The sequence below is a fragment of the Enhydra lutris genome, unplaced genomic scaffold (assembly GCF_002288905.1).
Source record: "Enhydra lutris kenyoni isolate GAN:26980312 unplaced genomic scaffold, ASM228890v2 scaffoldscaffold39, whole genome shotgun sequence".
NCBI classification, from domain to species: domain Eukaryota; kingdom Metazoa; phylum Chordata; class Mammalia; order Carnivora; family Mustelidae; genus Enhydra; species Enhydra lutris.
The window spans coordinates 214,159-238,272 of record NW_019154123.1 but is presented as its reverse complement, the minus strand read 5'-3'; the positions used below and the strand labels follow the sequence as shown (position 1 = coordinate 238,272).

The following is a 24,114-nucleotide window of genomic DNA, read 5'->3' as shown; positions in this document are numbered from 1 at the left end:
GGCAAAAATTTCTCAGGTGATATGCAGGTGACTGAAGCTTGGGAAACATTGGGCTAGTGAAAAACACACTGAACTTGAAGATAGGAAACTTGGTCACCAAGTCTATTTCCAGTCCTGTCACTAATTATCAGATTGTCCTTAGGCAAGATGATGCATCTTTATGACTCCCTTTCCTCATTATCCAATGATTATATTCTTATTTGCCAAGCTACCTTTGGAGTGACATAAAAATTAAAAGTAAATGATGGGTAGTGAAATTGTATGAAAGTTGTATAGGGGTACCTCAGTGGCGTAGTGCATTAAATGTCTGACTCTTGGTTTTGGCTCAAGTCCTGGTCTCAGGGCCCTGAGATCGAGCCCCACCTTCGGCTGGTGCTCAGCATGGAGTGTGCCTCAAATTCTCTCTCTCTCTCCCCCGGCCCCTTCCACTCATGCTCTCTCTTTCTTTCACTAAAATTAATAGAAAAAAAAATTTTTTTAAACAAACGTTATTATTTTTTTTAAAAGATTTTATTTATCCATTTGACAGAGATCACAAGTAGGCAGAGAGGCAGGCAGAGAAAGAGAGAGGATGAAGCAGGCTCCCTGCAGAGCAGAGAGCCCGATGTGGGGCTCGATCCCAGGACACTGGGATCATGACCTGAGCCGAAGGCAGAGGCCTTAACCCACTGAGCCACCCAGGTGCCCCAATAGAAAATTTTTTACCAGTTGTATGTATATAAGATTCTTTATTATGTATCTGAAACACGACTTTTTCTTTCCTTTTTTTCTTCCCATTATCCCAATTCAAAAAAAAAAAAAAAAAAGAACAAAAACATGATCATGACCATTTAGGAAAGGATAATAGATAATATTATCTCTGTTTTCACTCTAGGATCATGACATTTTTTTAGTAGTGTGCGTGTGCATGTGTGTGTGTGTGTTGAGAGAAAGGGGGGCGAGAGACTGACTACGGTTATACAGTTTCTACATTTACACTATTCCTAAATACTAAAAGTGTGTTGTCTTTTTCTAATTGATTATATGTTTATTTTTACCATTCTTCCATGGTGATAAAAAAAGCTTTAAAAACTAAATTGTTAAAGAATTTCACCTAATAATACATCTTATTAATCTCTAAGCTTAATAAAAACATTATGACCTATTTGAATATTTAGAACTGTTAAAAACAATAGCTTCAGGCCAAAATTGTCTTTTGTCTTGAAATAATATTTGGAATCTTGCTTGTATTTTTTTCACTGTGCCTAAAACCTCGAATTTTCTACAGAATATGATATCTCTTTACAAAAGATGTTTCACTGTTACATAATGTCATTTCCTATAGATTTCATAATTTCTTTTTCCAATCTAATCTTGCTTATCTTTGAAGCTAAGTTTGTTGTTTTTGTTAAAATATAAAGGTGCAGTTAAATATATGATATATTTTGATCTTAATGGCTAATGTGTCAGGTTTGTGGCTGTTTTATCTTGATACATATATACAACAAAGTCCCAATTCTAATTCATTGTGTGATAGAGAGGATATTCGTGGACATAGAGATCATGCTAACAATTGTTTGGGTTCCCATTCTATTAAGGAAATGTACTTAGCACTATTGCTTTTGGATTAGAAAATGATAGACATCATAATTTCATTCAAACATTAACATGTAAGGTGTAGGATAGCAATTTCCAAACTTGTGCAGTCATCAGAGTCACCTGGAGGGCTTGTCAAAACACAGATTGCTTGTTCCATCCTCAGTTTCTGATTCTGTGCTTCTGGGGTAAGGTCTCAGAATTTGCATTTTTAGCAAGTCCCACAGTGATGATGAGGCTGATGTGGCTCCCCTCGACCCCAGCCTTTTTGTCTAATGAAAGGCAGTAGAGCAGGACAGTGAAGCCTATGGACTTAGGTGATATCCCACAGACTTTGGTGATAGCCCCAGAGTTGAGCCCTGGCTTTGATACTTATGAACTCTGTAACATGGACAAGTTAAGGATCAATTTTGTCTTCTGTAAAATGGTAACAGTTATATTTATTGGGAATATTGAATAAAATAATGCATATTGACTGTATAGAATAATGCTTAGCCCTGTAATGAACTCCCACTAAATGCAACATTTGTAATTAGTGGTGATGGTAATTGGAGTTTTGAGAGTAGAAGCAGTAGTTAGTGGTAGTAGAAAAGAATATACATTTGCTTTGTTCCTTGCAATAAAAGTTTATATTTCTTTCCTAAAGAGGCAGGGCAGAAAGCTTGCTTTTCATTTATGACATTGTTTCTATGAGAAACACTCCAGCAAGAAGGGAATTCATTGAAAAGAAGTAGTGCCCTTAGTAAAAGAATGTTCAAGAGTGTATTGGAGATGGGAATCTATGTTGCAGTGCAAGCACAGTTTTATCCATTCGTGCAGTAGGTTTTTCAGTATTCAGAACCTAATGTATTTGTTTCTTTCCTTCTCTTAGCAACAAGAGCAAGACCCAACAAACCTATACATCTCAAATCTCCCCATTTCCATGGATGAGCAGGAACTTGAGAATATGCTGAAACCCTTCGGACACGTCATTTCCACAAGAATACTAAGAGATGCTAATGGAGTCAGCAGAGGTGTTGGCTTTGCCAGGTAAAACACTTGCTACATACATGTATTACTTTTCTTTCCTCCTTACTCTCTTTTAATTCCATTCCTTTCTAGAACTAGGGCCCAAAGCAATGGAACATTTCACCCTCTCCCTGCCAAAAAGAAGCTTTTCAAATCAACTCTGTATCTTTGTCTCAATCAAAGAAGTCCAGTGTAATTATAAATATGTTGTGCTTGCTAAAATCTGTACATAGAATGGTTATATATGTCTCGGGTCATAATGGTATGCATGCCCAGTTCCCAATTCTCTCTTTGCCTGTAGATTAGCAAAATCAGATGCTGTCAATTTCTGCTATTGGTTATAAATGCCCAGCACCCCAGCGCTAAAGAGCCCATGCGGTGAACAAAGCATCCAAATGTTTTTGCAGTGATTTCCAAAGAATGAGACGATAGAATTTCTCAGTCAAGAAAAGGAAGAGAAGAAAGATTTCGAGAAACAGGAATTACTGGGAAGTCCAAAGGAACCCAGAAATATAAGGTGGGGGGGGGGGAGGTTAGGAGGGCACTTGCATTTAAGAGGCTCTGGCTGTGTGGTTTTGATATTTTACGCAGAACAGAAAAAAGCAAATTGCACTTTTTTCATTGTCAGGAAAGGAAAAGTAGTTTTCATCTTAACTTTAAGGGATGTTTACAAAAGAAGATCTCAGCCAGAAACGGAGTTAAAATGGTGGTACCTGCTGTGCTTTCATGAAAAACAAAGCAAAAGGAACCACAGAGAAAAAGAAACTGCTGAACAACAAAGAATGAGAGTAAAAGCCGTGTCTCCATGGCTTGGTGTGTTTATGTGTCTCCAGCCGACTTAACATGGATGAGTGAGTGAATGGATGCTCGTGTCTTTGGGAAGTCAGCCCTTTGCAGACAGGTGTGTCCATCTATAATAAATCCTGTCATTACCTGGAAACCATTCCAAACCAATGTTTATTAACCCACTTTGAAAGATAACATTTTGTAGGGGCACCTGGGTGGCTCATTCGGCTAGGCCTCTGACTCTTGACTTTGGTCTGGGTCATGATCTCAGGGTCTTGATATTGGGCCCCATGTCGGGCGGGAGCCTGCTTGGGATTCTCCCTCTCCCTCTGCCCCTCCTGGGCTCAGTTTCTCTCTATCTTTCTAAATCAATCAGTCAGTCAATACTGATATCTACCTTAACTTCCTCTAACTCATGGACCATGTCTTAAAATTCATATTCCCCCCATTTTCTGGTAGAAATATACAAGATGCCTGCTGATTTGAAGAGAAATAAGCAGAATGAAGAAACTCTCCTGAACTTGAATGTATGCTTGAGGCATTCACTTTTTCAGATCACTGGTAACTGCTCGTTTACGTGGTCAAGACAGAGCTAATCACATCAGCCAGGGCTCTGAATTTTGCCAATGTCAGATATTATCTAAGCTGCTGTGGGAGGGCTGGTCAGTGTGGGAGTTCACTGAAATGAACAGCACTCATCCTTCTGGTCCTTCTCTCACTTCTTGACCCCCGCCCCAAAACTCTCTCTAACAGATTAGTCTCTCCTTCATTTGTACTCCTGCTGAGAAATGAACATATTTCAACTTTATCAAGACAAAACATTTTCTAAGATCTATGGTGACCTTTCTTTATTTCCTTTTTAGGCAAAGGGCTTTTGATACAGATATGGTAATTTGCTAGGGCTGCTGTAACAGAATACAACAGACTGGGTGGGTTAAATGACAAAAATTTATTTTCTCAGAGTTCTAGAAGCTGGAAGTCCAAGGTGATGGTGTCAGTAGGTTTGGTTTCCTCTGAGGCTTCTCACCTTGTCTTGTAGATGACCTTGTTTTCCCTGTATCTTGGTTATAAATGCCCAATACCCCAGTGCTTCCCTCTCTGTCTCTGTCTTACTCTCTTCTTTCTAAAAGGCTATCAGTCTTGGGGCACCTGGATCGCTCAGTCAGAAGAGTATGTGACTCTTGATCTCAGGGTCATGAGTTTGAGCCCTATATTAGCTATAGAGATTATTTAAATAAATAAACTTAAATTAAAAAAAGAATTGGAGGACATCAGGGGCACCGGGTTACTCAGTCAGTTAAGCATCTGCCTTCAGCTCAGGTCATGATCCCAGGGTCCTGGAATTGATTCTCCATGTTGTCAGGCTCCCTGCTCCCTACGGGGAGTTTTCTTCACCCTATCCCTCTGCCTCACCCCACCGTCCTATTCTCTCTCCCACACATGCTCCATCTCTCTCAAAGAAATAAATAAATAATCTTTAAAAAAAATTTTAAAGGACATCAGTCAGATTGGTTGAGGACCCACCCATATGAGGCCCTATCTCCATATACAGTCACATTATGAAGTCCTGGGGGCTAGGACTTCAGCATAGGAATTTGTTGTGGTAGAGGCACAGTTCAGCTTATGACACAGAAATTGGGCTGTTCAGTTCCCTTAATTCTGTCTTCTTTATACACTTTCAGTTTGCTTAAAATGAAGAATATTCTTCTTGGTGCAGAACCAAGTAATGCACATTGTAAGAGACAACACTATAATCATAGTATATGATGTTATGAAAAAGTAAATCCTATAGTGCTTTTTTTTCCTTAAGAACTGAGGAAGAGTGGGGATTTTAAATTATTATTTTATGTCTGCTCTGAATGCAATCTCCCTCTTTTAGTGCATTTTGTATATGGAAACTATCAATGATTCTTTAAAGTACAAATCGGGGGTGCCTGAGTGGTTCAGTTAGTTAAGCGTCTGCCTTAGGTTCAGGTCATGATCCCAGGGTCCTGGGATTGAGCCCCACATCGGGCTCCCTGCTCAGTTGGGAGTCTCCTTCTCCCTCTCCTTCTGCCCCTCCCCCTGCTCGTGCTCTCTCTCACTATCTCTGTTTCCCTTAAATAAATAGTCTTTAAAAAAATAAAAGATTAAAAAAAAATACAAATCTGATCATGTCAGGGGCCTGTTTATATCTCTCAATATGGTCCAAATGATTGGATTTACCAACCTTGCCAACATTATCCCTGACATCATTATCCCTGACATCATTCACTTTCTGGGCCTTCTGTCTTCCTGTCTCTTACCCTGGGCACAAGAAGCCCTTCCTGACTGTTACACTTTTCATGACTCTTACTCTGGCTTCTGCTTATTTATCCTTCAGGTATTGGCTTAAATGTCTTTTCTTCAAAACCCTTTTGTGACCTCTATCTCCAGCCTTCAAAGTTAGATGGTCTCGTTACAGCTCCTGTCAAAGTTTTTTTGGTTTTTTGTTTGTTTGTTTTTCCCCAAATAAGATCTATCAAAATCATAATGAATTCACTATTTAATGTGTGTCTTCACCCACTGGATTGTACATTTCCTTACGTGGTATTTCCTTTTCACTGTTGAGATCATGGATGGGTGGATGGTAGTTAGCATAATTATTTTTGATGAAGTTCCTGAATGATTAAGCCCCAAGGAATGGCCTTTTAAAACTCTTAGCTTAGAATAGGAATTATCAGTCACATTCCAATACTGAAACTTCGGTCTCCATACTCTAAATCATGTTATTTTCCAATTTCAGAAAGTAGCATGTGGATTGAAAAGGAAAACATAGGTTCAACTCAATTTCTTAGGCCTAAGAAATCAAAAGAAAACATGAATCTGCCTCTTTTTTAAGAAACTAAGAAACTGATGAAGAACCAGTATTTCATTTTCCTTGTTTCTTAGACCTGAAATTCCAAGGAGCAGGATCCCACATGATTTACCTAACTTGATGATGTGAAAAAATAATTTTAGCTCTATCATATGTCATTGGGTCTACCCAAGTTCCTCTCTCCTTGCACTTGGACATTTGCTCTGCTTTTCTCAAACCACCGTGGCTGCATCTTAACAAACTCAGTCTTTCACAAATTCACTTTTATACAGTTTTCCTTTTTTACAAATACTACCCTTTTCCCGTTGTTCAGCCTTTCTCATTTGGAGCTCTCCCTCTGAACCACAGAATGGACATGACTTGAGGGACAGTCTTCCCACTTCTTCCCAGGACAACGTGTAGCTAGTGAGAGAAGTTAATGGATGACGTACAATGGTTGCCTTGGGACAGGGGTTCTCAAAGTGTAGTTTCCAGGACAGAAACCTCAGCATTGCTTGGGAAAGTGTTGGAAATGCCATTTTGGAGTCCTGTCCCAATTGAGGCAGCATGGTGGGGGGTGGATGGGGTACAGGGATCTGTACTTTATCAAACACTCTAGGTGACTCTCATGCTTCCTAAACCTTGAGAAGCATTGCCTTAGGGCATTAGGGCTTAATTCTCAAATCGTCTGGAAGGCTTGTAAAATTTCTGATTGTTGGCCTCCATTCTTAGAAATTTTTCCTGATGGAGCTGATTCTTGTTGACACCTCAATCACACTCTTCCACTTTGTCAAATGTACTGGTCATAAATACATCTCCTGTCCTAGTCTTCAAGTGTAGGGACCATGTCTTGTTCTTCTTCATGTCTATCCCAGCACCTAGAATATCATCTGACATATTACTGATCTTCAGTAAATTTTTGATGATGAACAAATGAAATCACTTTGAGTGTTTTGTTTTTGTTTGTTTTTGACTATAACTGGGCAGGGTGGTAGCATTTGATGATAAAGATAAGCTAGTTCTGAGATGGGTGTCCTGGGGTTTTAGAGGAAAGTACAGTCACATCAGTTCAACTATTATTGATTTACAAATTATTTCTTCATCAAAAAGTTCACAGTGCCACAGGTGTTACTAAAACTAAATGCTTATTTGATTAGGAGCACAGTCGGCCTGTAATTGTGCCTGGTAAATCGTATCCACCTCTTGAATTTATGGCTCTCTCAATTTTTGTAACTTGAATATATATTTTATCAAGCTTCATTTTAAAGATTTTATTTATTTATTCATTGTTTTATTTGAGAGAGAGAACATGAGCAGGGTGAGGGGCAAAGGGAGAAGGAGGGAATCTCAAGCAGACTGTACACTGAGCACGGGGCTCCATCTCAAGACCCTGAGATCGTGACCTGAGCTGAAACCAAGAATTGGTCGCTTAACCGACTGAGCCACCCAGGTGTCCCAGCAGACTTTGTTTTAAATATTACCATTGGTCACTTCTAACCACCAGATATAGTCCTTGATTCATATGCAAGATATTCTAAAATTCTTTAACTAGAAATAAACCCCCCATTATTATTTTACTTGCAAGCTATACATTAATCTCCTTTGATAACCATCTCTTCAAAGTAAAGGTAGTATCTTCATTTTATATTTAAAACACTGAACTTCAAAGCATAAATTTGAATGCCAGTAGGGTGCACAGACAGCACAATTACAGGCTTTTCAAATTCCAGAAGCACCAGATATGTCTGAAATTACAGACATTTTATTTTATTTTTTATGTTTTTTTTTTCTTTACTCTCTTGTAACTTAAAACAATTTGTAAGATCCACTGCCCTCTAGGCAGCATTTTATAGCCAAGTCATAAACCTCTAAAAACAGAAGTTTATGGTGGGAATACTGACAGTCAGACAAGTCAGACCCACTACTGCAGAGCTAGCGGGTGCCAACAGACTACCTTGCCTTCCACGGGTGAGGATCAGAGCATAAATCAGCCTGAGGCCGGACGGACATGACTGTGTGTTCATGTTATCCATTTCCCATTCCCAGTAACATGAGACCGTTTGTCTAACAAAAATCACATTGAAAGAGTGTTATGTGAGGCCGGTAAAGAATGACCTGAAGTGCAGAAGGGATGGGGGGTAAACATTCACAATTAATCCAGCTTCAACATCTGGGAACATAGAACCTCTTTAAGAAATGCATTTACTGTCCCCTGGTGAGCTAAAGAGCGTGAGAGACCGCTGAGCACAGAGACCTTTGTATTTTGTAGTATTTTTCACCCCTCCTCAGTACTCTTAATTTGATTCTCATGGAATTTTGTTTGAATGACTTTCAACATATGGGCAGCCCTGTGTTCTATCTCGCCCTAATGAATGAACACGTTTTCCAATTAAAGAGTTTCAGTTCTTTCTTTTTGTGAAATAAAATTTTAATAATAATAATTGTGGTTATAGATAGACAAATACCAGCCTGATTATTAAAAATCAGTATAAATAGCAGGTGAAAATACTTTTTGTGTTTTCTTTTATTAGTGTCGAATATCTTTAAAATTTTATTGATTTACTTTCTACTGCCTGATGCTTCTTGCTCCCTATCTTCTCCCCTCCTGAAATACAATGAACTTTGACTCAGGATCAGCATAATCAAAATATAGGAATTAAAAAAAAATTTAAGGCAAATACCAGTGCTTCTCTTGCAGGCAAATATATGACCCTTTAAAATGACTATCACATTTGCCTAATTGTCATTGTTTGGGACATGTTTCGATCATATTTATTGATCTGATGGAGCTTTTGTTTTAAAAATCCCTCCACCCCTTGCTGTCTTGTCTATTGTTTTGCTGTTTCTACCTCAAACTTACATGGAACTAGGAAATCAAATGTGAACAAAGAAAATCTCCAAAGTGTATATTTAGTGATTAGTCATCTCCAAATTGCAGCTGTATTTGCACAGAGAGAGATTACAGTGTTTGTTGAGACTGAAGAGAGTAACGGCTGTTACTCCGTTCAGTAGTCTTAATTATTCAGCCAATTACCATCAAACGTGATCCACTGGAAAGTAGACTCTTGGTCCATCCTTCGGCTTCTGGATCTTTGTTCTTGTTTTATGTGTTTCTTCATTTATCTCGATCCATTTCTGCACAATGTTTCTTTCTTTCACCATCAGTAAGTCATGATCATGGCTAGAGGTATAGCAGAACATTCTGCTTTCTTTTCCATGTATTTGGAGCCTGGGGTTCAAGACCCAAACCAACCAACCAAGCAATGAGCCAACCAGTCAACCAATCAAACAAATGGCTTAAATTGCACCAAGTAATCTATAATTTTGAGATGTTCTGGACTCAAGTCTTGCTCTATACATGGCTTTATAAAAACTAAGAGAAGGAGGGAAACATATAATTTATTATTTTATCATTGTATCATTGAAATGACCAGATCGCAAAGATCATCCTCTATAGGATGATAGGAGAGTTCTGAATATTATTCACTCATGTAAAGCTGAAATTGGAGAACTTTGTGACCTCGAGGTTGGAAAGAGTAACCAGTAAATGTACTCAGGGCCTGTACAATTTCTTTGCCTTGTACTGGCTATAAGTACAAACCGTGATGGGGACTCTTGGGCCATCTGAAGGCTGTGGGAATGTGAGGTAGGTTGTCTGTTCCCACCAAGAAATAAGAAAGTCTGGGAAATATAATTTGAACTCACAAGTGTGAGTCTTTTTTAGTATCTTTCCTATAGTCTCAGCTTTCTGTAAGTTGGGTCATCTCATCCACTCACTCTGTGTGTTTATGAACATGGCTTTCTGGGTCAGAAATAACGTAGGTTGCATCTTACTTCTGCACCGCCTATCTGTGTTCTTGGACAAAGTATAAAACTCTCTGAGCCTCCTTTTCTGCTATGTACCATGTGTTTGTTCATTTGTCCATGTCACCCAATAAGTATGTCTTGGGAACTATAACATGCCAGTAATTGTTCAAGATACAGTAATGCAGGGGCGCCTGGGTGGCTCAGTGGGTTAAAGCCTCTGCCTTCAGCTCAGGTCATGATCTCAGTGTCCTGGGATAGAGCCCTGCATCGGGCTCTCTGCTCAGCGGGGAGCCTGCTTCCTCCTCTCTCTCTGCCTGCCTCTCTGCCTACTTGTGATCTCTGTCTGTCAAATAAATAAATAAAATCTTAAAAAAATATATACAGTAATGCAGAGGGAGAAAATATCTGACATTGTACTAGACTGCGGAGACAAAAAATGTAACCAAACAAATAAGAAAATATAAAATAATATAAAATAATCCATATAAAATAATTGAAGGGCTATAAAAGCAAAATAAAACATAGGGATACAATAGAGAGTATGGCAGAATGAGAGGCTGGAAGTCAAAAACAGGAAAGTTCTCTGAAGAGAGAGCATTTAGGCTGAGATACATCTTGTGGTGGAAATGGATAGGGAATCCTGGCAAAGGGAAAAGGCAGGCAGAGATTCAAGATGGGGGCAACTTTGGCATATTTGGGAACCAGAAAAAGGGGTGAGATTACTATTCATAGAGGAAGGAAAGAGATGTAACAGATAATAATATCTAGGAGTTAAATGTGCCTATAACACAAAGAGATTGATTAAAAGCAGTAATGAATTCCAGTGGCACTTAATGGTAGGATTTTTCTAGTTCTGAACATTCTATACTTATTGATTCCTCTTTATCTCTATTTTAATGTTTTTAATTTAATTTTCTTCCATTTCTTCACCAGAACTCCTTTTGAAAACTTTAGTCTATAGTTTTAAAGGCCAGATTTTGGTTATGATGTCATCTGAAGGTAGGCAGATAATCTAAGTATCAAGTAGTTCCCAGACTGGTGTAAAAGAAACCATTGTTTGTTTGTTTGTTTCCTTGCCTTTTCCTTCAAACACACAGCCTCCAGGGTAATTTTGTTCCTCCAGCCTTGATAGTTTTATGGCAGAGCCATCAGCATGCTGGCTGCAAACAGAATTTCACCCCATATGATTCAGCTGAAGAGACTAGAATAAAGCAGGATTTAAGAAAAGTGTGGGTAGAGTGAAGGGAACTGACCAAGGATGTGGAGATACCCAGAGATGACCAGCAGAAGGAAGCTTTTACCACCCCGAGACAGCTGAAGGTAGATGGAAGAGTGCTCCCAGAGCCAGTGAGACCCAGAGCTGTGGAAAAGGCTGCCTGGAGTAGCTGAAGACAGGGAGAGATGCAATCCCAGCCAGAGTGGCAGCGCCAAGGGCAAGAGAGAAGGAGGAGGAACTGGTCAAACTTCTCTTTACTCCTGTGGCTGAATCCAATGAAAAGCTATCAGATAAAAGAGCTAAGAGGACAGAGTTCATAGACCGTTCTTTGAAGCATAGAGCAGAGAAGACCTATAGAAGGGTAAACAGAAAATACCAGAAAACACATGGGTAAATTGACTTATTTTTCTTTCCCCTTGACTTCACTAATTAAAAAAAAAAAGAAAGAAAGAAAGAAAGAAGAGAAAAGGAAAGAAAAGAAAAAATAGTGCAAGGTTAATGATAACTAAGCATCTGCTACTTTACCTTAGGATTGGCGATTGATACAGGACAGCAGGAGTGATGACAAACCAGTTTGGTTTAAAGGAAGCAACTGTCCAACTTCAGGTCATGGTTGCTATGATGCTACCACTTCTAAAACCGAAAGTGTGGGATTTTCTAACGATAGATACATGTTGTTTTTCTACATCAGTTCTCCAATTATGACACCAACTGGGTGTCCCACTGTTCAGTTCAATTCTAACACTATGTAGGGTTATCGCCAGACCTCACAGGTTTGAGGGCTCAGTCCCACAAGACTGTTCCCATTCAGACACCAGCCCCAAATGGTGGGAACTACCCACCATTCCTTAACCCCGTCAGATTTGCTGAGTCACTAGAACAATCCACAGGACTCATGAAAACAATTTTCTTATGTTTACTAGTATATTACGAAGGATACAACTCAGGAATGGCCAAAAGAGTTGTAGAGGGCAAGATACAGGGTATAAGGAGTGACCTAGAGCTTCTCTGTCCTCTGTGGGCATGCCACCCTCCCGGAAAATTGGCAAATCAGCGTGTTCACCAACCTGGAAGCTCTCTGAACTGTTTTGTTTAGTGGTTATTATGGAGGTTTTATGGCATAGGCATGGTTGATTCATTTACTGGCCATTGGTGATTGAGATCAATCTTTAGCCCCTTTCCCATCCCCAGAGGTGGTGGGTGGGGCTGAAGCTCCAAACTTCCAATCATTTGGCCTTTGTGGTGAACAGCCCCATCCTGGATCTCTCTAGGCATCCCTTCTGGAGTTGCCTCATTAACATAAACTCAGGTATGGTCAAAAAGGTCTTATTATAAGTAACAAAGGACACTCCTTTTGCTCAGGAAATATCATGGGTTTTAGGAGTTCTGTGTCAGAAACCAGGGACAAAGACTAAATTTATTTTTATTATACCATAGTTGCCATGCAGAAAACATGGATCAGACCATATCAGCGTTCAAGAGGAATCAGGAATCCAGATTTTTATGTGAAGTCTCCCAATCTTTAAATGTTGACAACCATTTCAGATTCTCTAAAAACCTCTTTGTAGGCCAAATAAAACTTTCTACCTGAAGGCTGGATTCAGCCCATAATTTCTAGTTTGGGATATGTGACAAGGAGCTCCAGAACAGTGGTTTTCAACCTTGGCTGCACACTGGAATCGCCTGGGTAGCTTTGAAAAATTGGTGCCTGGACTTCATGCCAAAGCAGTTAAATTAAAATCTCCTGGGCTGGGGCCCAGACATTGGTATTTTTAAAAATAGTTTCCTGATCATTTTAATGTACAGTTGTTTTAATTAGCAATAATCACACCTTGGATAAACCTCATTGACTATGATACTGCCACTGCGCAAAGCTAATATACAGTTATTTTAAAATAAACATTTTATTTTGGAATAAGGTTAATTTAATAGAAACATTACAGAGGTAATAAAGAGTTCCCATATATACCATGCCATTTGTTAACATTTTACAACACCGTGGTGTACATGTCAAATTAAGAAACTGACATTTATACATTATTATTAACTGAACTCCAGACTTTATTTGGATTTCACCAATTTTTCCACTGATATGCTTTTTCTATTCCAGAATCTAACCCAGAGTGCCATTTTTGTATTTAGTTGTCATTAGTCTGTTATGATTTGCGACTATTTCTCAGACTTTCCTTGTTTTTCCTGAGTGGCACTAGCCAGGTAAACTGGGGAATGTCTCCAGAGTTGGGTATATTTGATGTTTTTCTCATAATAGGATCCCTATGATGTATAGATTTTTGGAAAGAGTACCATAGAGGTCAAGTGCCCTTTTAGTCACATCAGATGAAGGTATATCTCCGTTTTTTAGAACAACTGCTTTGGTTATTAGAGATGGAACTAGAATGGAGATAGTATAATCTATCCAGCATCAGAACACATTATAAGAGACGAGTACAGGAAATCAGGAGGGATGGTGGGAGGCCAGCAATGGAACTCCCTCTTTTCCAGCTAATCCATCTGAATTGAGGGTCAAGAGACAAACATTCTATTCCAGGTTCCTCCACTGACTAGTCTCTAGGGAAGGCAATTAGTGTTTGTTTCTTCATCTGTACGATTTTGAAGTTGATATCTGGGGCTATTTCTAGTGCTGAAATTATGTGATTCTAAAACTCTGGAGTGGATTTTATTCGTTAAATATCGTCCGTAGTTTCGTTTCCTGAAAAAGAATGCGTTGTACTCCCGAGTAAGACCCCACCTAAATGTCTGGGTTTTGGCAAAGGAAGATGGCAGAAAGGCAGCTGTGCCTCATTATTGGGTGCTTCTGATACTTGTATCCTAAGAATGTCAAGCACCTGGCAGAGAGAAAACAAACTATAAAGACTAAGAAGAAAGTTCAGCTCATTCACTCATCTTTGTTCCGGGGACTCAACTGTTCTCTCCATTACGATAAAGTAAGAAGTAAATGATGGAATTTATTTTTGAAATCTCAGAAGGAATATACCTTTTCATACTTTTAAAAATCTGTTAATGTTGCCCCTTTGCGTAACTCTAACCGGGTTTAAATGGAAGGCTGGCTCTCAACGTTGGATATGCTAAATTGCCAATAATTTGTACAGAGCCCGGGATTGCAAAACCACAAAAATTTCACAATAGCGGAAACCTCTAATTAACCAAATAAATGGCAAAGTGGATTGGTTTTAAATATACGGCTAATAATGCTTACTGCCTTGAGATCATAAACTGAGAGATTCTCCATTAAGCTGAGATAGGCTGAGATAGGCTGCAGAAGGTTTTGGAAAAATCTTTTCCACATCTATGTTAAGTCTGACCCAAAACATTCTACTAATATTGGATCAAACTCTCCTCTGATGTAACTTGCCTGTGGGAATTGTATTGGCTGTGAAACTGGCTCCCCTTAGGAACTGGTGTTAAAAAAAAAAAGAAATTATTATTTTTTTTAATCACAATTCTGTGGTTTGTTTTGAATGACTGAAGCCAGGTTCCTAGGCACTGAGACAAGAAAGAATGTCAAACGGGACCTTTAATGTGTATTTATATTTAAACATCCGACCTAACAGAAAACCCTGAAGCTTTATACAATGATTGGAGCCTTGTAAGAACCTAATTAATGTATCTTGGGGTGAATGGTTGGCCTGGCACACGAGCCGTCCCGAGGTACTCGAGAGGGTTCAGGTACCGCCTGGGAAGAATAGATGTGGTTGTAGTGATTCAGTGGCCCATCTGAAAGGGACATGGAAAGGCAGCTTTGTCTGGCGTGCCGCCTTTTCAGACTCACTTGATAATGCTAGTGTCAGTTTCAACTGAAGCGTGGGCCAGATTGCAGATAGCTTGAGCAGCCATGTCAAAGCCGTTAATTGTGAAACTGGCGAAGAGAATGGGCACATTCTTCCGAAGGTGGCTATTCAAATGCAGTCTCTTCCCCCCAGAGCTCCCGTCTCAACTTTTGTTCCTGTTCCACACAAAATGCGTGAGGAACCTTGAGCCTTTCCCTTGGTGCCTCCTCTATCACTGCCTCTGCTGGGACTGCTTTGCCTTGTTACAGTGTGCCCCGTGTATTAAAATGAAATTGTCACTGCTGGGTGGTGCAGCGTAACAGGGTTTGACACGAAGCGCCCGCAGCTACAGAAAACAGACTTTTATTGCGTTTATTCTTTCAGAGACGAGAGTCTCTAAAGGCTCGCTGCCGACATGCACTCAGTTAAATCTGAATGAAGCAAAGTGAACCAACTATGCCTGTCTTCACATTACTAGGAACAGCCCCCATCCGGCTTGATATGACTGTAAAATAGTCTCCAGGAAAGACGATCAGACTTAGAATCCAAGAGGGAAGACTTGAGGCTTTCAATCCAGTGCAAAAATATTTCAGGTGGGTGGAGTGGGGGAGCCACCTGATTTTCTACTTTAGCTTCTGTATTTCCTCAAACACATTATATAGAATCAACAAGAACGTGCGAACACAGACACACACAGACACACACACTCCCCAATCTGGTTTTAGTCTTCATTTAGAATTCCATGTCCTTTTAAGACAAAGAGAAAGGATCTGATTTGTAGGACTCCTGCAAGCAAGCTTCAGATTCTTAACTGCCTTTTATCTAGATGAGTATCCAGAGAGAGATTGAACAAGGAGGGGGCTCTGGGGCATAAGCTTTTCATTCTGTAGCTCTCCTGGAATAAAAATTCCATAAAGTAACATCTGTAGTAATTAAGGGCTTACATTTCCTCTCCCATTCATGTCTCTGATAGGAGGGAAGGTTATTGTCCCTAAGAGACGATAGATAATAGATCCTGTGGGAAGACAGAAAGAACAGAATTAGAATTCTTTTGTTCCTAGAAATGTAAGTTTCTTACTTCAAAAAAAAAAAGTAATAATAATAATAACAACAGGTTGGAAGACTATTGTAAAAGATTCCACAGAAAGAAAAACTCAAAGGAGTTAAGAAAGTTGTACTTTGCTATTCCTCGGTGTTTGGAATGGAGAAAGGTTCATCTTGCGTTTCTTACCCAAATATCTTTTCATTTGCAGGCCCTTGTGATTAAGCAGTGAACGAAATGCTCTTTGTTTTTATTTATATTTATTAAAATTGTATGTTATTAAGCTCAAAGAGGTTTGGTTGTTTTTTTTCTCCCCCACATTTGGACATAAAATCAATTCATTCTTTGCATGTTCTTCAAAATAACACCTATGTGAATCCATTGAGCCATCTGATAAATGAATAATAACCTGTTGGGTTCCTACACTTTCTTGTCATAGCAGGACAGTGACGTAATTAGTGGAACCCAGTGCAAGTTAAAAATACAGGACCCCTTGTTAGAAAATCATGAAGAATTTCACGATGGTGCCAACAGATTTTAAGCCACCAGACTTATTCTAAATCTGTGGCTCCCTTGTTCTGCACTGGTCTCAGTTTTACTGGGTAGGTAGAGATTTGCCATTTATCTGTATCTCTATACAAAAAAATGTGCCTCCATCCCATGCCTCATAGAAATGTACATCAGAGAAGATAGTTTTTTTTTTTTAATCGAGTCAGAAAATAATGATGCCCCGCCCCCCTTGGAACATGCTCCTGATACCATCTTGAATTTCTTAACCTGATAATTCAGGTGGCCTGATCTGCATCTCTCAGCTTACCTTCAAGAGTACCTCCAAACCCTGTAAACCTTCCACACAAGCACAGTATTCTGCTCTCCTCACCCACCTCTCAAAGGACACAGGGTCAGGTCAGTCCCCTGCCCTAATGACTTCTCTAAGGGCCCTTCTGGCGTCCTGTGCCTACTTCTCAGTGTTTCCCTGGTTTCTGGAATTCCTCTCACATTTGAATTCCTGTAGCTGTAATAAATGTTTAACTTATTTGGCATTTGTTTACATATTTTCCCTTATCTTATTTCCTGTGCATGTAATAGGCTCCTGAAAACACACTTAAGACTTAGGTGTAGGAAAGTTTTATAACTTGAGTTAAAAGATTCCATTCCAAGGAAGCTCATATTAATAACACAGCAGAAAATCCAAAATTATACTTTGCCTTTTAGACAAATTTCACACGTTTCGTACACATTCTTTCATATGTGTGTGAGCTGTTTTTTTAAATTTGTATTTGCCTCTAGTGTACTGTTTGGGGGACTTAATTTCCTTTCATCGGAATCAGCCCTTTAATTTTTATCTTCCCCAGCCAATGTTATAAAATAATAAAGCCCCGCTATAGTTAATTATTCAGAAAATGTTGCCAATACTAGACTACTTAGGATAGGGCGACAGTGCCAATGTTGACATTACGATGGTATAGTTCAAAATGTTCATTCATTAGCTTGCAAGTGAGATGCCAAAATTTGGCCCAAGAAACCTAGTTTAGGAATACAGATGTCTAGTATGAAAAACGAAAGGATTTCAAAAATTCAAAGGGAAGAAAGTTCAGGACTTGAGGTTTATGTATTTATGTTCTTCTCTCATATTTGGGACCCCAAATATATTCCCTTTTGTATCTTCACCCAGTGGGTTTTCAATAAAATTGTTGAGGTATTGATGACAACACTGTTATATTAAGCCTCACAGCCCTCGATCCAAAGAGCAACAAGACCTACCTTTCAACTTTGCTAATTCAGATGTTCAACAGGTATTTATTGAGCACTTTCAAATGCCAGATATTGTTTGGTGGATTAAATAAGATAATGCCTCAGTATTTCTTCTGGGAGAGGAATCAGCACAGAACTGTCCATATAGGCAACTTCCAATGCGGTAAATACTACATACTCTCAGCAGTGGTGAATTCGTGATATTCTGATCATGGTGGTCATGGCAACAGTTGACAAGTCTTGTGGAATTCTGAAATCAAGCTTTTCTGTGGTTTTCCTATTTTTCTTTTCATTTTTATTTACTTTTCCTGAATATGCATGACCTTATGAATAAGTATATGATCCCCTGTTTACCTCTTTTTCCAGAATGGAGTCTACTGAAAAATGTGAAGTGGTCATTCAACATTTTAATGGAAAATATCTGAAAACACCACCAGGCATCCCAGGTAAGAAATGCCATTAAGTAATCATTCAGTTATATCTAGGTTTGTTGCTATTGTTTAAATGAGTACATGGTAAAGGCCTCGGTTGGTCACTGGGAACAAAAATGTTGCTTTTGTAATTGTGTCTTTTTAAATAATATGTAGCAACTCATCTTTCTCAAAATAACCAAAATCTTCTTGATGATTCTTTGGCCTTTCTTTTGACTCTCTGCTACTGATTGCCTGAAGTGAATTGGAAGAGAAATAGCAAAGAATAGTTTAAAATTCATTTCAAGTGAAGGAATTCATGACTCCTGTCATTAACGTTGGTATCTTGATTTCCATTTATTTATTTATTTTTTTAATAAATTTCTTTTTTTTTAATTTTATTTATTTATGAGAGAGCGAGAGAGAGAGAGAGAGACAGAGTGAGAGAGCAGGAGAGGAGAGGTCAGAGGGAGAAGCAGACTCCCCATGGAGCTGGGAGCCTGATGTGGGACTCCATCCCAGGACTCCAGGATCATGACCTGAGCTGAAGGCAGTTGCTTAACCAACTGAGTCACCCAGGTGCCCCTTGATTTCTCTAAACAGTGATAGTCACAGTGAAATACACTGATTGATGCAAGTTTCCAAACATTTCTTACCAGTCCATCACAAGAAGAGTACAGAGAGTGAGAAGAAGCTTTTAGAATTTTTTTTCTGCATTTAGAAACTTTTGTAGCAATTTTATGTTACCATGAAATCTGAATGCATAATTTTATATATTTTTTAAAAATATCAGTACCTGACATATTGATTTTTTCTTTTCTTTCTTTTTTTTTTTTTTTTTTTGTAAACTGTCTACTCATTAGAAACAGTTTGAGAAGCACCAATCTTGACTCTCCGAGGACATTTCACATTTCCCAAGGCAAAATCCTTAAGCTTTTATACACATCATAAGATGATATAACTTTCTACTATTAAAAATTACATTCAACATAAAGAATTGAATATATCACATGTGTATGGACTTAAGCTGTAATGCCTCAACTTGCTATTAATCTGGTAGTAGTATATATGGCAAGGGTTTAATATTAAGTGAGTAGATTTAAAAATATATCTTACTCATGAATAAAAATATCTGAGATTGAATGGAGTGCTAAAAAGGAAGAATTATAATGAGTGGATAAAGAAATGTCTGACTAATCCATCTTGGTTTATTGGTTGCTCTTTCATTTTCAGTGACTCTCAGGGGAAAAAAGTGACTTCTTCAGTCTTATATTTTCCTTTTGATTCTTTAAAGCTGGACTTCCATTGTGTTTGCTATGCAATGTGTCTGCTATTTAAAACACATGGTTAGAGAGTTCAGGGGCTGGATATTTCAGTTCCTTAAAATGTATTGAGGCTATATAGAAGAGGAAATCTGAACAAAAAGAGAAATATTAATGTAGAGGTGTCAGGGTCCTTTTAGGACTCAGTTCATCTGGGGAGGGTGTTGGGAAAGGAGAAAGGCCCTTCAGACGCTCACTTAGATGATCTGGAAAATCCAAAGTAGCATCTCCTGGTTAATCAGAGAGCACACAGACATTGACGCCTGTGCCTCAATTTGGTTAGCTTCCATACGCAACGTTCCCTTGAGAACTGACTGCATTATGATCCAATTGGAGACATATGGTGTTGTTAAGAAGAGTTAGCAGTTTTCATCTCAGCATGTAAGCTGCCCTTGAATTTTAGGAGAAATACTTATTTTTTTTTTTTCTTTTAGCATAAAAGACACTTTAAGACACTCTGCTCAGACCTATCATTGAATAAAGGGGTTGAATTGTTAGAGGATTCTCCCCTTATTTATCCCATTTTATCCAGTGGATGCCTTCTATATAGAAGGCATCCAAACTGGGTGTGAATTAGATGGTTATATATAAAAAAATTAAGAATGAACAAATTATGTAGAAATTATTGTTGATTCAAGTTAAAATACCTCTCAGGGTTTTTTTTTTTTAGGTTTCTTCATTTTCATAAAAAGACATTGAAATCCTTCTGGACTTGATTTGAAACTGTACTATTTGGTTTTCCCCCACAGAACATAGCTGACTAATACAATTTAATGCTAAAGACAAAGAAAGTCCCTATAAATCCCCAAATGTCTGGGCATTCTTCCTGAAAACACAGGCTGTGATATCAACCTGTCTAATATCATAGCTACACCCAATGGAAACATTGTGAATAGCAAGAACCTGGTTATGAGTTTTTCACTCACTTTTATCTCATGGGAACACAAGAGGCAAAATAATTATGCCCAGTTATAAAACTCTTAAGAGATACAAGTTTATGCTTCTGAGCTTTGCACTCAATGTAGTAAAATTAAATACACAATATTGATCATCATTATTACTTGAATTTGCTTATTTATGCAGTGGAAGTCAAACAGTTTAGTAAAAGTTTCAAATGTTAACAGAAAGTATTTAATCTTTAATATTGAATTTTGATACAGAATAAAACAGGCTATAATGCAAAATGTGGGTATTTTGGTTAAGTCCAGTAGTAAAATGCCCTCATTAGGCTGATTCACAAAATCAGAATGGGTATGATCAAATATGAGTGTATGTTGTTTGCCCTTATTGGTCCTCTCTGCTTATTTACTGTAGTTGATTGAAATGTTTCAAATACTCATTTCTTAATCCAATTTTCTACTCCAAGTTGAAGATTGCAAGTGGGATATCACTATAGGTCCTAATAGCAAATTGGAAGTGATTCCTTTGATATTTTCAAAAGAAATGACCAGCTTCTTAACTTTTTCAATCCTAATGTAGCTTTAGAAATATATATCCTTGCTTGTGGGTATACTAATTAAAACCACAATAATTGATCTGAGCCCCCTACAATTAAAATAGAATTCAAAAAATTATAAAAATTTCAGTGTTCTATATTATCATGATTCAGCATCTTTGAATTCAGAAGTTTGCAATTTTTTGGAAATCACATTGATTGTTTCAATATAATGTTTTAAGGTCATGCATTTGATGGCCTCACAATGATCCAATAATGACCAGAGAGTCTCAAGCTGTAAGCTTTAGAAAAGATTGCATGTTAAGTCAATCATCTTCTTACACTAGACCCTGCTTTTATCTTACTCTAAGCAAGTAGGGGACAATTGGTATCAAATTTGCATTCTTTATTTCTCCATTTAGGGATGACTTGGGGGAAATGTGCACATGTCACTGGGCAAATACAGTGCCATTTTGGTTTCTGTCACTTTTGACAAATGATTTCTCTTAAAGGAGATGCAAAGATAATTATTTCCCTGAGATGATCATCTAGTTCCCAAATCCCCTACCATGTCATCTCTATACAAGAATTAGAAAAAGATCTAATTCAACCCAAAACTTTGGCATTGCTTTGAATTTCAAATTCAAAATACATTATAGTTAAGGATATTTACAAGGATGTGTAACATTGACCACATTTAAGTTGTTGCTTCCATTCCAATTTGTTAGCCTAGCAACAATTTATTCATTAAAAAAGATTCAGGGTGGTATTTAATCTTGATTCCTGCTGACAGATGATGTGAGTTGGAAGGAAACTTTGTAGATATCTTCTTTTGGTTCATGCTTTCTTGGGCTCCTCCTTTTTGTTCATATAAAAGATCTAATTTTAAGAATATATCATGGATTGTTAATGTGTATTAGAGCCTCCAGAACTAGTTCTTTTCACTTTGGGTTGTAACACTGTCCCCAGATTTTGGTTACCTGGATCAATGAAGCTCAAATATACATGCCAAAAAAATAAAGTTATTTGAATTCTGGTATATATGATATAGGATCGGGCAGCTATGTTTCTACTAGCAGGTGGGAAGGAGAGGCCAGCGTCAATCATGTAGCCATCTGCAGAAAGCCATCATCTAGTATTTTCTCCCTCTCTTAGAGGGAAAAGAAAACACAGTGTTCCATAAATGTTGCATGTCCTACATATCGATCTTGATGTTTTCTGGACAAAATGAAGGATCATTAGTTGCTTGCCTGCCTAACCCCAGACATTTCATTGTCCCATATTGAATTGCACAGCAATGTTGTACAGCCCCAAAGCATTTCATTTTCAAACCTCTGGCAGAAGCAAAGGGTAAGTTCCCAGACACTTCAGGGATCTGTAGGGCATGAACTTGAAAGGTTCACTTCCAAAGAGCCCCCGGAGCAGAGCGATGTACCGTGTAGAAAAGGCTTCCATGTATAAGGACGTGTATTGATGAATGGATCGTGCAGGCTAGTTTGTAGAAAAATAAATCACATTTTGCTCCAAACTAGACTTCTGCCTGTAAACACATTTTCCTATCAATGGAGCAGTCTTTCCAGAATAAAATGGAATAACCCACTTGTAGTATGATTTTCTTTCTCTTGAGGTAATTATATCTAATCCCAGTTGAACTTCAAAAAAGTAGGGAAGTGTAGGGAAAGAGCTCACCAAATTTTTTTTTAATTTTATTTATTTATTTGACAGACAGAGATCACAAGTAGGCAGAGAGGCAGGCAGAGAGAGAGAGGGGAGGAAGCAGGCTCCCTGCGGAGCAGAGAGCCCGACGCGGGGCTCCATCCCAGGACCCTGGGATCATGACCTGAGCCGAAGGCAGCGGCTTTAACCCACTGAGCCACCCAGGCGCCCCGAGCTCACCAAATTTTGAGATGTTTTTAATTTTAACAAATCTGTGATCAACAGCAATTTAGACAACTAAGTGAGTGATAGAGGAATCATATTTTTCTAACAGATAGAATAAAATTTTGTGCCTTGTTGATGCTTTGACATATAATCTTTCTATAGTGTGTTTATGTAAATAAAAATGTGTATGATTGTGGGATATATATTATATTTTGTGGGAGTATGCAAGGAAAAATATTTAAAGTCTGGTAATTCTTTAAAGAACATGAAAAGAAATGTTGTTTACATTCGAACTTTTCCCAGAGTAAAAGATCAGCAAAGTACTTAAATGACATTTATATTCAATTAAAGACATGGTACAAAATTCTGAATGTTTGGCAATAGTATACAAATTCTTATCAGTGGACAGTGTTGCGGTCCCTCACAATCAGTGTTTCCCCAGTGATACCTGTCTATTAAGTCCACAAATGTAACAAATGTTGTTGTTGAGTATAAAGAAACAAATAGAAAAGTGTTATGGTATACAGCTTAGCAAAAGTATATTTTTTAATGGTTTTACTTGGTTGAGGCATTGCCTAACCCTGAGCTTCTCATCTTTGGGAAACTAAAACATCATTTGCATAAGAAACTTGGTAAACACTACAATCCCTGACTGAGTGTTACTTTAGATTTCTCATTAATAAGAGGATTTTTGCAATATTTAGGAGCTATTTCTGTGAAGTCTCTCATTTTTAATGTTACTTATGCCTTCTTGATTATTTCGAGGTACCAAATACATGTTGCTTCATGATGAAACACTGTTGGAATGTTATTAGTGAACTTCACGGAGTAACCTGGCAATCTTGTAGTCAATAGAGTCTTAGAATCTGTGTGAATTCTATGGACATGGGCTAGGTCAATTATTTCTCAAACTTCCTGTGGAGCCACAGTTGATACTGTGAAAAATATGAGTTAGTTTCTGATTAGAGGCGGGGGAAAGGAGACCAAGATAATTAAATTTCTAAATCTGGAAAATGAGAAGCCTGACAGAGAAGGTAGAGGGGATTATATCTTCAGGAGGTTAGAAATGATTGGAATGGGTTGTGTGCCACATGCTACCTCCTCCCTCCTACCTGATTACAGCTGCAGATGAAGTAGGCAGGCTCTGTTCATCCTGGAAGTACCCATCTGGAGCATCTGAATCTCTCTACTTTTCTCCCTCAGAGCAAAATCTATAAAAGCTCACCCAATCCAGCATGGGTTTTCTGCAAACTCTGGGAGAGTTATCACTTCTA

The 24,114-nt window shown here is 38.3% G+C and overlaps 1 protein-coding gene across 1 annotated transcript in view; it reads left to right on the top strand.

The window, feature by feature from the left end:
- Window positions 1-24,114, top strand: part of LOC111154952 (RNA binding motif single stranded interacting protein 3) — a gene marked incomplete at its 3' end in the record, with an annotated part of 1,272,548 nt that overhangs the window by 1,075,789 nt on the left and 172,645 nt on the right. The window contains exons 7-8 of the mRNA XM_022514916.1: window positions 2,447-2,604; window positions 18,159-18,238. Of these exons, the coding sequence (XP_022370624.1) occupies window positions 2,447-2,604; window positions 18,159-18,238 (238 nt within the window). The remainder of the gene's footprint in view (window positions 1-2,446; window positions 2,605-18,158; window positions 18,239-24,114) is intronic.